Raw genomic sequence first — 12,500 nt, forward strand, 5'->3', positions numbered from 1 at the left:
ATAATAATAGTAATAATAATAATAATAATAATAATAATAATAAAAAAGATAATAAAGACAATAATGATGATAATAATAATGGCAAAAAATAATAATAATAATAGTAAAAAGTAATAAAAATAAGAGTACATAATATAATAACAACAACAATAACAATGACAAGTCCGTCTTTGAAAACAAGGGTATACAGCAAAAAAAAAAAAAAAAAAGTGGTACAAAATAAGTTGCTAATTGATGTGTTCGAATTTTTTTTCTCTTAAAAATCCATGTAATTGAGGCGGGAATGACCTGTGTGTGTATGTGTGTGTTTCACTGTTTGATCTGCTGCAGTCTGTCTCTGACGAGACAGCCAGACTTTACCCTACGGAACGAGCTTAGAGCTCATTATTTCCGATCTTCGGATAGGCCTGAGACTAGGCACACAACACACACCGGGACAACAAGGTCACAACTCCTTCATTTACATCCCGTACCTACTCACTGCTAGGTCCCCAGGTCGGACTGCCCCTCTGCTGTCGACCTTGGGTGTCTTGACACTTCATCTAATACTTTCACTATCAATTTCTGCAACATTCGTGGCCTTCGTTCTAATTTTCAATCTGTGGAACACCACCTCTCCTCTACTAAACCTCATCTTCTCTTCCTAACCGAAACACAGTTGTCTGTGACTACTGACAGCAGCCCCTTTTCTGTTCCCTCCTACTTGCTCTATCCTCATTTTCAATCCAAAGCTGGATGTTGCGCATACGTGCGTAACGACACCACTTGCTCTCGTGCCCACAATCTTGAATCTTCAGAATTTTCTACCATCTGGCTAAGACTTCAATGTCACTCTCTAACTAAATTCATCTGTGCTGTATACCTCTCACCTAATTCCTCTGACTATGTAAAATTCTTTGACTATTTGACTTCCAAGGTGGAGCACATCTTATCTCACTTTCCTTTTGCTGAGATCTCCATTTTAGGGATTTCAATGTTCACCACCAGCTTTGGCTTTCATCTTCTTTCACTGACCAACCTGGTGAACAAACCTTCAACTTTGCTATCCTTCATGACCTAGAGCAGCTAGTGAAGTTCCCTACCCGTATTCCTGACCGCCTTGGAGACACGCCCAACATTCTTGATCTTTTCCTAACCTCCAACCCTTCTGCTTACTCTGTTAAACTTTCCTCTCCGTTGGGCTCCTCCGACCACAATCTAATTTCCGTTACCTGTTCTATCACTCCAGTGCAGCCTCAGGACCCGCCTAAGCGGAGGTGCTTCTGGCATTTTAACTCTGCTAAGTGGGAGGAACTAAGGCAGTACTATTCTGATTTCCTTGGGATGATTATTGTTTTCATGTCAGAGATCCTTCTCTTTGTGCCGAGCGCATAACAGAGGTGATTATCTCTGGCATGGAGCTATACATTCCTCATACTTTCTCTAACCCTAAAGCTAAAAAGCCTTGGTTTAACTCTGCTTGTTCTCGTGCTGTCAATGATAGAGAGGCGGCTCACAAACGGTTCCGTAGCCATCCAACTGCTGAAACTCATGCCCTATATATTTCTGCCCGTAATCATGCCAAATCTATTCTCCAACTTACTAAAACTCTTTCATCAATAGAAAATGTCAAAGTCTTTCCAATTCTAACTCCTCTCGAGATTTCTGGCATCTAGCCAATAATATCTCTAACAACTTTACTTCTTCGTCTTTCCCTCCTTTACTTCATCCAGATGGCTCTACAGCTGTCTCTTCTTTTCTAAAGCTGAACTCTTCGCTCAAACCTTTGCTACCAACTCAACTTTGGATGATTCTGGGCATATTCCTCCTACTCCTCCACCCTCTGACTACTTCATCCCTAAAATTAAAATTCTTTATAAAGACGTTTTCCTGGCCCTCTCTGGCCTTGATTCTCGGAAGGCTTACGGTCCGGATGGAGTCCCTCCTGTTGTTCTCAAAACTGTGCTTCCGAACTCGCTCACTGCCTGGTCAAACTCTTTCATCTGTGTCTCTACTTCTATTTATCCTTCTTGCTGGAAGTTTGCTCACATTCAACCTGTCCCTAAAAAGGTGACCACTCCAATCCTTCTAACTACCGCCCTATAGCTTTGATTTCCTGCCTTTCTAAAGCCTTTGAGTCTATCCTTAATAGGAAGATAATGAGGCATCTATCAGCTCACAACCTTCTCTCTGATTGCCAGTATGGTTTCCGTAAAGGCAGATCTACTGGTGATCTTCTTACTTTCCTAACTGAATCTTGGTCATCCTCTTTTAGGGACTTCGGTGAAACCTTTGCTGTCGGCCTTGACATATCGAAAGCCTTCGATAGAGTCTGGCACAAATCTTTAATTTCTAAACTACCCTCCTACGGATTCTATCCTTCTCTCTGTACCTTCATCTCCAGTTTCCTTTCCGATCGTTCTATTGCTGCTGTAGTAGACGGTCACTGTTCTTCCCTAAAACTATCAACAGTGGTGTTCCACAGGGTTCTGTCCTATCACCCACTCTCTTTCTATTATTCATCAATGATCTCCTAAATCTGACTCAATGCCCTATCCACTCCTATGCTGATGATACCACCTGCATTATTCAACAGCGTTCAACAGACGCCCAACCCAACAACAATTAAATGACTCAAGGCGAGATGCTATAGGACGCCTAACTTCTGATCTTTCACTTGTTTCTGATTGGGGCAGAGAAAACCTGGTTTTGTTCAATGCCTCAAAACTCAATTTCTACAACTATCTACTCGACATAACCTTCCAGACAACTATCCTCTCTTCTTCAATAACACTCAACTTCCCTCTCCTCTACATTAAACACACTCGGTCTATCCTTCACTAAAAATCTAAACTGGAAATTTCACATCTCTACTCTTGCTAAATCAGCTTCCAAGAAGTTAGGTGTCCTGTGGCGTCTTCGTCCATTTTCTCTCCCTCCCAGCTGCTTGCTCTGTACAAGGGCCTTATCCGCCCGTGTATGGAGTATGGCTCTCATGTCTGGGGATCCACACACAGCTTTACTAAACAAGGTGGAATCTAAAGCTTTTCGTCTTATCAACTCTTCTCCTCTAACTGACTGTCTTGATTCTTTAAGTCACCGCCGCAATGTTGCATCTTTATCTGTCTTCTACCGCTGTTTTCATGCTGTCTGCTCTTCTGAACTTGCTAACTGCATGCCTTCCCCCTCCTGCGGCCTCGCTGCACAAGACTCTCTACTTCTTCTCATCCCTATTCTGTCCATCTTCCTAATGCAAGAGTTAACCAGTATCTTCACTCCTTCATTCCCTACACTGGTAAACTCTGGAACTCTCTACCTGTGTCTGTATTTCCACCTGCCTATGACTTAAACTCTTTCAAAAGAGGAGTGTCAAGACACCTCTTACGTTAACTGGACCCTCCTTTTAGATTTTTTTTTTTTTTTCTCTACTTTCCTCTTAACAGGGCCTGGCAACCAGCGGGATTTTTTTTTCCAACACTTTGTTTTCCCTTGGCCAGTGCCCTTGTAATGTAAAAAAAAAAAAAAAAAAAAAAAAAGGTGAACAGGGGCTACACGTGAAAGGAGACACACCCAAATATCTCCACCCGGCCGGGGAGTCGTGTGTGTGTGTGTGTGTGTGTGTGTGTGTGTGTGTGTGTGTGTGTGTGTGTGTGTGTGTGTGTGTGTGTGTGTGTGTGTGTGTGTGTGTGTGTGTGTGTGTGTGTGTGTGTGTGTGTGTGTGTGTGTGTGTGTGTGTGTGTGTGTGTGTGTGTGTGTGTGTGTGTGTGTGTGTGTGTGTGTGTGTGTGTGTGTGTGTGTGTGTGTGTGTGTGTGTGTGTGTGTGTGTGTGTGTGTGTGTGTGTGTGTGTGTGTATGTGTGTGTGTGTGTGTGTGTGTGTGTGTGTGTGTGTGTGTGTGTGTGTGTGTGTGTGTGTGTGTGTGTAATAGTAAAGTCTTGCTGGCGTCCATCCCGCGCTCATCTCTTAATTAATCAGGCAGTTGGTTAATTAATGTAGCCATCGAGAAAAAATAATGTAAAGACAAGAAAAAAAAGAAAAGAAAAGAGACAAAGAAATAAAAAAATGAAACGAAGTTATATAGCAAATCAATAAATAAATAAAATAACTGCAACTAAGAGAAAGGGAAAGACAAAGAAACGAGAGGGATAAAAAATGAAATAATAAAAATAATGATGCAAGGAATAGAGATAAAAGGAGATAAAACGTTTCACTTCCCTCAAATTGCTTTCATCATCTTTCGCTGATTAATTTTAGGAACCGCAGCAATTAAGTCTCTCCATTTCCTTTCGCGTGGTAATGAGGAGTGGAAAATATATCACACTTATTGGACGGAGCTCTTTTTTCTAACTAGTTCATTAAATTGGCACTAATTGTATTATTTGTTAACGTATGGGTTACCTTTGCCAGTTCATTTGTTGCTCTCCAATCCTTTTTCTGCCTTTCTCTATCCCTTCGCCTCTTTTATTTTTAATTCCTTTTATGTAGGTTTATTTCTTTTATTTGTTTCATCATTTTTTCGTCCTGTCTGCCTGTCTGTTTCTTTAGCTGATTGGTTATATATTTCTGCCTGTCTCCTTGTCTCCTTTCTATTATTTTTCTTTCGTAGATCTCTTTATTTTTCTAGGTTATCTTTATTTTCTTCTATTTGGTTGGGGGTAAAAATTTCTGTCTGTTTATCTGTATCTATCTCTTTGTCTATCCTTTTTTTTCTAATTCTCTCTTTTTCCCCGATATCTGTTTATTTTTATAGAATTATTTCTTTTCAATCTTTCAACATCTTGTCTATTTGTCTGTCTGTCTGTTCATCTGTTTGTGTGGTTGAATAGATGTTTCTGTCTATCGCCTATCTCTTTATCTGTCTGTACTTTTACCTGACTTCTATATCTCAGCTTATATTCATTCCAATCTGTTTGTTGATATATCTGAATATACGAATGATTGTTTCTTGCTAGCCATTCAATCTGTGTATCTATGATCATTAGCTGCTCTCCTATCTATTATTCTGTTTAGTTTGAATGAATCTCTCTCTCTCTCTCTCTCTCTCTCTCTCTCTCTCTCTCTCTCTCTCTCTCTCTCTCTCTCTCTCTCTCTCTCTCTCTCTCTCTGTTTGTTCTTTCCTAAATTTTTCTTTTTCATTTCCCTTCCCGTTGATTAGTTCCTGTTTTGTTTGCTCTGCCGCTTCATTCTCTTGCCTCTCCTTCCTCTCTCCTTGTTTGCCTTTGCCCTGTTTTTTTTTTCTTCTCTCATTCTGTTCGTGCTTTGATTTTCTTTTATTTTATGGTTTCATTTTATGATATTGTTTAAATTTGTTTTCTCTTTTTTGTTTGTTTTATATTACTTTGTGTGTCTGTCTCGTTTTGTTTTATATGGCAGAACTGAACTAAAAGCAATTTTTCCTGTTATATATATATATATATATATATATATATATATATATATATATATATATATATATATATATATATATATATATATATATATATATATATATATATATATATATATATATATATATATATATATATATATATATATATATATATATATATATATATATATATATATCTATCTATCTATCTATCTATCTATCTATCTATCTATCTATCTATCTATCTATCTATCTATCTATCTATCTATCTATCTATCTATCTATCTATCTATCTATCTATCTATCTATATATATATATATATATATATATATATATATATATATATATATATATATGTTGTTTGCGAAATATGACACGTGATATGCAGAATGCCTTGTTTTTCCTTTCTTTTTCGTCTTTCCTCTCTCGTATCCTTACTTTTTCTGTATATAATTTCCATCTGTCCGTGTCTGCTTCTGTAGCTGCCTGCCTTTCTGTCTCTCTGTCATTCTCCCTTTCAGTTTACTACATGTCACTTCTCTGCCCTTCCTATGTCTGTCTATCTGTCCGTCTTCTTGTCTGTAAATGTCAAGTCTTCACCTCTCTCTCTCTCTCTCTCTCTCTCTCTCTCTCTCTCTCTCTCTCTCTCTCTCTCTCTCTCTCTCTCGTTGGGGGTATTCTGTTGTGATTCATTGTTTTATTTTTATCTTTTTGTGTTTTACTTTTTTTGCCGTATAACAGTCGGCCGTATTTACTTTTCGCTTTTGTATGTAGGTCTGGCTGGCAAAAAAAAAAAATAAATAAATAAATAAAAAATGGGTGCGTAGGTGGAATCTGATTCGCCTTTATACCTGTAATTGTTTGCGGAGTATTTAGTAGATTTGTCTGGTGTGTTATAATGAAGTTCTTTGTTTTTGTTCTGTTTTGTATGATTTTTTCATTCATTCGCATTTGTCTCTTTTGTTATGATCTGCCATTTCTTTCTTTTTTCTGATGTCGATTTCAACTTGTTTTGCTCGTCAGGGAACGTGTAATTGTTTTTGTGTCTCTCGCTGATTTAATGAAAGGTAGATGATTCTTTTTCAAAACAATTAGGAACGATATATTTCCCTTTTTTTCGGCATATCGACAGAGTTTCTAGAAGAGCTTTTACATAACTACGTTCCCTCCATTTTTTTGTGTTTTTTGCTATTTTTTTTTGTGTTTTTGGTATATCTAAGACATTTTGGTATATCATAAGACTTTTTTACGACTATCATCGCTCCTTTTTATCACTTTTCTTGCATATTTAATTCTCGAATGCTGTTATCTAATACTTTCTTTCTCTTTTTTTCTCCTTTTATGTCCCTTTACCTGACGTCAACTGACATTTATTTGCTTTGCTTCTTTTAGTATTTATTCCTCTATCTTTCCGTCACTCTCTGACCTGAATTTTAAAGATTTCATATAATTCCTGTCGCACTTTCTTATCTTCCTATCTCATGGACATGAATTTCGAAGTTTTCTTGTTTTGTCTTGTTTTTGTCTTGTTTTGTTCGTATTTTTTTTTCCCCGTTGTGATGTGAATTCAGTAGACTTTTAGTGATTTATTGGTGAAATGCTGTGGCTATGTTTGGTAGTTGCGTTTTGTCTTTCCTTAACACGCCAGTCTGTCAATGGACTATTCTGAAACACTTCTACGCAGCATCTCCATCTCCATTACATTCTTAAGGTTTTAAAGGGTATTTTAATGGTTCGACTAACAGATTAATAAGAATTCTACATTGCCAACACGAGTAACACTCTTGAGAACCCGGTTTACTATTTCAGTGGCCTTTGAAAATAGTTCAGGCGAAGAAGCAAAGCGTTTCAGAATACGTGCCATTATCCCGTCACACTATCGGTACGCAAACTTTCCAACTCTAAAGCTCTATGATTCCACGTTTTCTACAGACACAATAGAAAATAAAAGAAAAAGAAGCCACAGTGATATACAGAAATCCTACACGTGCGTTTTATTTAGATTTGTTTTTCGATATGGCTTTGTGTTTCTTCTTTTGTTTTGGTGTAGTTTTTTGGGTTTCCTCGTTTGGAGGTTCGTGTCTCTCGCTATTTGTCAGCAAACAGAGAGGCGGGCTGTGTGAAAGGACAATTTGAGGGGAAGGTTTGTCAGTGCTTCGTTTTTCTCGTTCACTGACTTTTTTTTCTACGTTTTCTTTTTTTTTCTTTTTTTTTATATTGATCTTAGGGAAATGTTATTTATAGACAATAAGAAGCAGACTTATTTTCTTTTATCGACAGTTTAAGAGACACGTTCCTTCTTCTACTTACTTGATGAGATTGTTTTACTTATTTTTTGCACTTTTATAAAAGCTTTTTTTTTTTTTTACTGATTTAAAGACAAAGGTTTAGAAATTTTGATGTCATGTATTTTTTTCTCATATTTTATCCATAGTGCATAAAGAGTAATTTGATTTTGGGTTGCATACATCCTTTGTTATCTGTACATTTTCTTGTGTTACTAGTTTTCTTCTCAGACAATTTTAGGGATTTAATCTTCGATTTTAGACGGTTTTATGGTATTATTTTCTTTATTTCACACATCTTTAATATTTTTTTCTCATGAATAATTGCATGTTATTGACAGTTTTTGGGAGAGATTGTATTTTTTGGGTGTTGTTTTGTTAGTGCGTTCCTCTTAGAGATCCTAATGTATTATTTGTTGCGAGACGTTCTACTTTCTTTTTGTTCAATTAGTGTAGGTTTGGTTCATTCCTGTTTTCATTTCGCGAATTTTGTTTACATGTGTTCCGTTTATCGGTTACTTTTTTTCTTTTCTTCATTCCCAGTCAGTGTATGGCTGTTTTGCTTGTATCTGCCAATCTGTCACTTTTTATACAATCTCTGCTTGGCCTCTGATCATCTGTCAATTTATCTTGGCTCTTAGTTTGTCAGTTTGTCAGTTGGTTAGTCTGTCTGTGTGTCTGTTTGTTCGTGTGTACTTCTCGGTTCTAGTTTTCCTTTTTGTTCACATTTCTGTTCTTGTCTTTTAAATGTCTGTTGTTTATCTTTTCATGGTTATTGTCTGCTGTGTCCGTCCATTTGTTTCTGACTAATGTAACTAGATCTCTCTCTCTCTCTCTCTCTCTCTCTCTCTCTCTCTCTCTCTCTCTCTCTCTCTCTCTCTCTGAAAACACTCTTGCTCAGCAATTAGTAGTACACGTATGTAGTTAGTTCAGTAAAAAACATTCTGCCTTTCTGTAACAGCAACTGATCCCAAGTCTTTATATTATGTCATGTCCAAATCAAGCTGCCGTAACGCCCCTGTAACGCCGAGCATCATTTCCATTTCCCGCTGCGCCCGTCATCCCCTTACACCCCGTCATGCCTCATCACACCCCGTCGCCCTATCACGCTGTAGTCACCCCACGATGCCACCGACGCAACGCCGCACTCTCAGTCTTTCCCGGCCCCCAAAGAGGGAGAGGAGGCCGCCCCGGGAGAACAGGGGAAGCAAAGTGAGGGTCGCGATGGTGTGGGGGCGACGGAGGTGGTGGAGAAGCCGGGTGGTGGTGGTGGTGGTGGTGGTAGTGGAGATAGCGACGGTGGGGATCCAGCGGTGGTGACTAGCTGTCTTCGTTTCTGCAGATATTGCCTCGGTGTGTGCATGTGTGTGTGTGTGTGTGTGTGTGTGTGTGTGTGTGTAAGTAAGTGTGGTGGGGGGAGAGTTGAATGTTGGTACGTGTGCGTTGTGCTCCTCACCTCCAGCGCACAGTCTCTCTCTCTCTCTCTCTCTCTCTCTCTCTCTCTCTCTCTCTCTCTCTCTCTCTCTCTCTCTCTCTCTCTCTCTCTCTCTCTCTCTCTCTATCCTTCTATTCCACTAATCTAACTTTCGATAACTTCAATCTTTTACTTTTCTCTCTCTCTCTCTCTCTCTCTCTCTCTCTCTCTCTCTCTCTCTCATATCCTTCTATTCCACTAATCTAACTTTCGATAACTTCAATCTTTTACTGCCTTTTACTCTATTCCCCTTCGTAACACTCGCCTTTAGCACCTTTAATATTTCCAGATAAACTTGACGAGTAAGTCTTGGCTCTTCTACCCCTTCAATTATTGACAGCCTGTCTGATACAATATACCACGAACGACCACCAGTCACATGCTTTCTGCCAGGAAGGTGTTGTCATGTAAAGCAATACATGTGTTGTGTTGAGGGGAAAGGGAAAGAGTTGGAACGAGACTGATCCATCAAGATTATTCGAATAGATCTTCCTTTGTTAGCTGTCTTTTGTTTCGTGTTTGTACCTGCACGGCACACACACACACACACACACACACACACACACACACACACACACACACACACACACACACACACACACACACACACACACAAATCTATCAATACTTTTCATCAAATACACACACACCCATAGAGTTTTGTATGATTTTTTTGTATTCGTAAACTCTTCACGCAACTCTGTAAAAACCAGTAATTTTTTGTGCCCTTCCCTGTCTGTCGTGAGGGAGTGTCGGTGTGTGAGCAGCGTGTGTCCTGTGTCCTGTCCTGAGCTTTAGCCCATGTCCCTGCCCTGCCCGCCATGTGTGCCTCGTGGTCATCCTTTCTGTGTCGTCAGTGTCGTAGAATTGAGTATTTGTTGCGGTCTTGTCCTGAAGTTACTTCTGTATTTCCTTTGGTTACCGTCCGGCTGAGGAGCTTGTGTACATAATTGTGGCATTATATGTTCGTTATGTTATTTTACCGTGTGCTTGTCTGATACTGTCCGTAATGGCGAGCGCTGTGTTGCCATGTAGTGTTTATCCCATATGCTTGCTTAGTCTTATTTATTTATTTATTTTTTTTTTCTATTAGTGTTGGCAGTGTATTGTAGCTGTGTTGTGTTGCTGGCGCGACACACCGCCCCCGAAGCGCTGCTGGAGTGTATCTTGAATCATTTATTGTCTATTTTTCTCTTTCTTTAGAGTTAATCTCTTTACGAGTAGAAGTGAAGTCTGCGGTAGTAAGTGGTCGGAATAATTTGGCGAGCGTTGACTTGGAACAAGTTTTTGCTGGTAGTAGAATATTAGGAATCGCGTTTATATGGATATAGTTTCGGGTATCGATGAAGTATTGCTGGGAGCGTGGAGGGAATAGCGGAGAAGGAATTCCGGCTTTAAGTTCCACTTTCGACGTGGAAAGTAGAGCTCGATATGAGAATTCGTTTCCTGACTCGTATATTGATGCTGAAGGAAATTCCTCGCAACGCGAGCGCAGGAGGCACAGATAAGGGAAAAGATTTCCCTGCTAGAGAGAAAAACAGACGAGGGGCGACTTGGTGGTGGTTGAGTTGGTGGTGGTGGTGGTGCTTCGGCCATCAAAAGGGAAAGAGCCCACATTGGTTCAGAATGTGGTAAGAGCTTCCTTGGGATGGGATATTTAATTAAACACACCAAAAGAAACATATATATATATATATATATATATATATATATATATATATATATATATATATATATATATATATATATATATATATATAAAACCAAAAAACGATATTACGCAGACAATAAAAAAGCTACTTGTCGAAAACAAAATACCAACACTTTTTCGACCATAACTAGTCTCTCCTTACAAATTTACCCGATACCACGATGGTAGTGGATTGCCTTCTGCATACCTTTTTAGCTACAAACTCACTCTCTCACTAAGTCTGCTATTCTTTCACTCCAGGCCACTGCGCCCCTCGCGCCTCGCCGCCTGGGTCTAGTCCAGGAAGAGAAAGCAAATTTTATTCATAAGGTTACTGATATATGATGAGGGGTTTGTGTCAGAGGTGATGGCAGCGGCGGCGGTGGTGCTGGTGGAGGAGACAGGTGTGGGCGGGTTGGAGAGAAGCGGAGAGAGGCAGAAGGTTGACAGGTGACGGGAGAGGTTGAGGAATGGAAGAGGAATGGAGGAAGCTTTTGAAAAATTTTCCATCATATTAAACATACACACACACACACACACACACACACACACACACACACACACACACACACACACACACACACACACACACAGCTTAGGAAGTTTTACATGATTTTTTAACCTTATTTTTCCACCACTTTTATTACCATAGCCACCGTATCATCATCAACACCACTACCACCATCACCACCGTCATCTAAATTCATTACCATGCATCACCACTACTGTCAACACCATCACACACTACAACCATCACCACTACTACTACCACTACTTGCGTAAATTCACCACTAACATCATCAACATTGAGAAATATATCTTCCATTACTATTAAACATAATCTTGGCACGAATTAGAAAAAAAAAAAAAACGTGAGTCAAGTGGTGAAGAGAGAGAGAGAGAGAGAGAGAGAGAGAGAGAGAGAGAGAGAGAGAGAGAGAGAGAGAGAGAGAGAACAACAATCATAATAACGAAATTACAATCTAAATGATTATCGTTCATATTTTCCCAATTATATTGTAATGCCTCAAGTATTTATAAATACTGCGCATTAACTGAATATGGACACCACTGAATTCATTTCTCCTTTAATTTACCATAACAAGTTACATACAGTACACTTTTTTCAACGCCTACAATTGATGGATCAGTGTACATATCGCGACATTTGTATATTTCTTTCAACATGCTGGTCTGAATGATGTATTTTCCAAGTCGATAGCATGCTAACGCAACGTGTAAGTCAACGTTGATACGTTCACGTTGGCCATATGTATAAGAGAATACATACTTATTCGAATGAAATGATGGACTTAATGACACATACATAAAAAAATTAAAGAAAAAATATAGCGAAATGTTTTGCTTTTTTTAGGATTTGTTGAAGTGTACCGTAAAAACAAAAAAGTTGAAAATATATTTTCTTAATTAAAGAGAATTGTAAAAAAAAAATAGCAAGAGATTGATAGATGAATAAGTAGATTAAATACATACTTATAAATGAAATAAATTAATAACTAAATATAAGAAATATGTATCCATAGATTAAAACTGACAAGTGAATTTGAAATGTGCAAAATGTGCAATCCCTTTACTCACTTTGGTGACTGTAGAGTCTTTAAGAAGAAATACTTAGAGCACAAAAATAACACTTCCTTTGGTGTTAGAAGTGTTGGTTGAATGGTCAGTGCAGGGGAAGGAAGA

The 12,500-nt window shown here is 38.7% G+C and overlaps 1 protein-coding gene across 2 annotated transcripts in view; it reads left to right on the forward strand.

The window, feature by feature from the left end:
- Nucleotides 1-12,500, forward strand: part of LOC123515954 (arrestin homolog) — a 161,667-nt gene that overhangs the window by 145,273 nt on the left and 3,894 nt on the right. Inside the window, exon 8 of one of the 2 annotated variants that reach the window (XM_045274889.1) lies at nucleotides 8,748-8,985. The exons of the other annotated variant lie outside the window; for it this stretch is intronic. Coding sequence (XP_045130824.1) covers nucleotides 8,748-8,985 — 238 coding nt within the window. The remainder of the gene's footprint in view (nucleotides 1-8,747; nucleotides 8,986-12,500) is intronic. 2 annotated transcript variants of the gene reach the window in all.

This window comes from Portunus trituberculatus, chromosome 40, assembly GCF_017591435.1.
Source record: "Portunus trituberculatus isolate SZX2019 chromosome 40, ASM1759143v1, whole genome shotgun sequence".
NCBI classification, from domain to species: Eukaryota; Metazoa; Arthropoda; class Malacostraca; order Decapoda; family Portunidae; genus Portunus; species Portunus trituberculatus.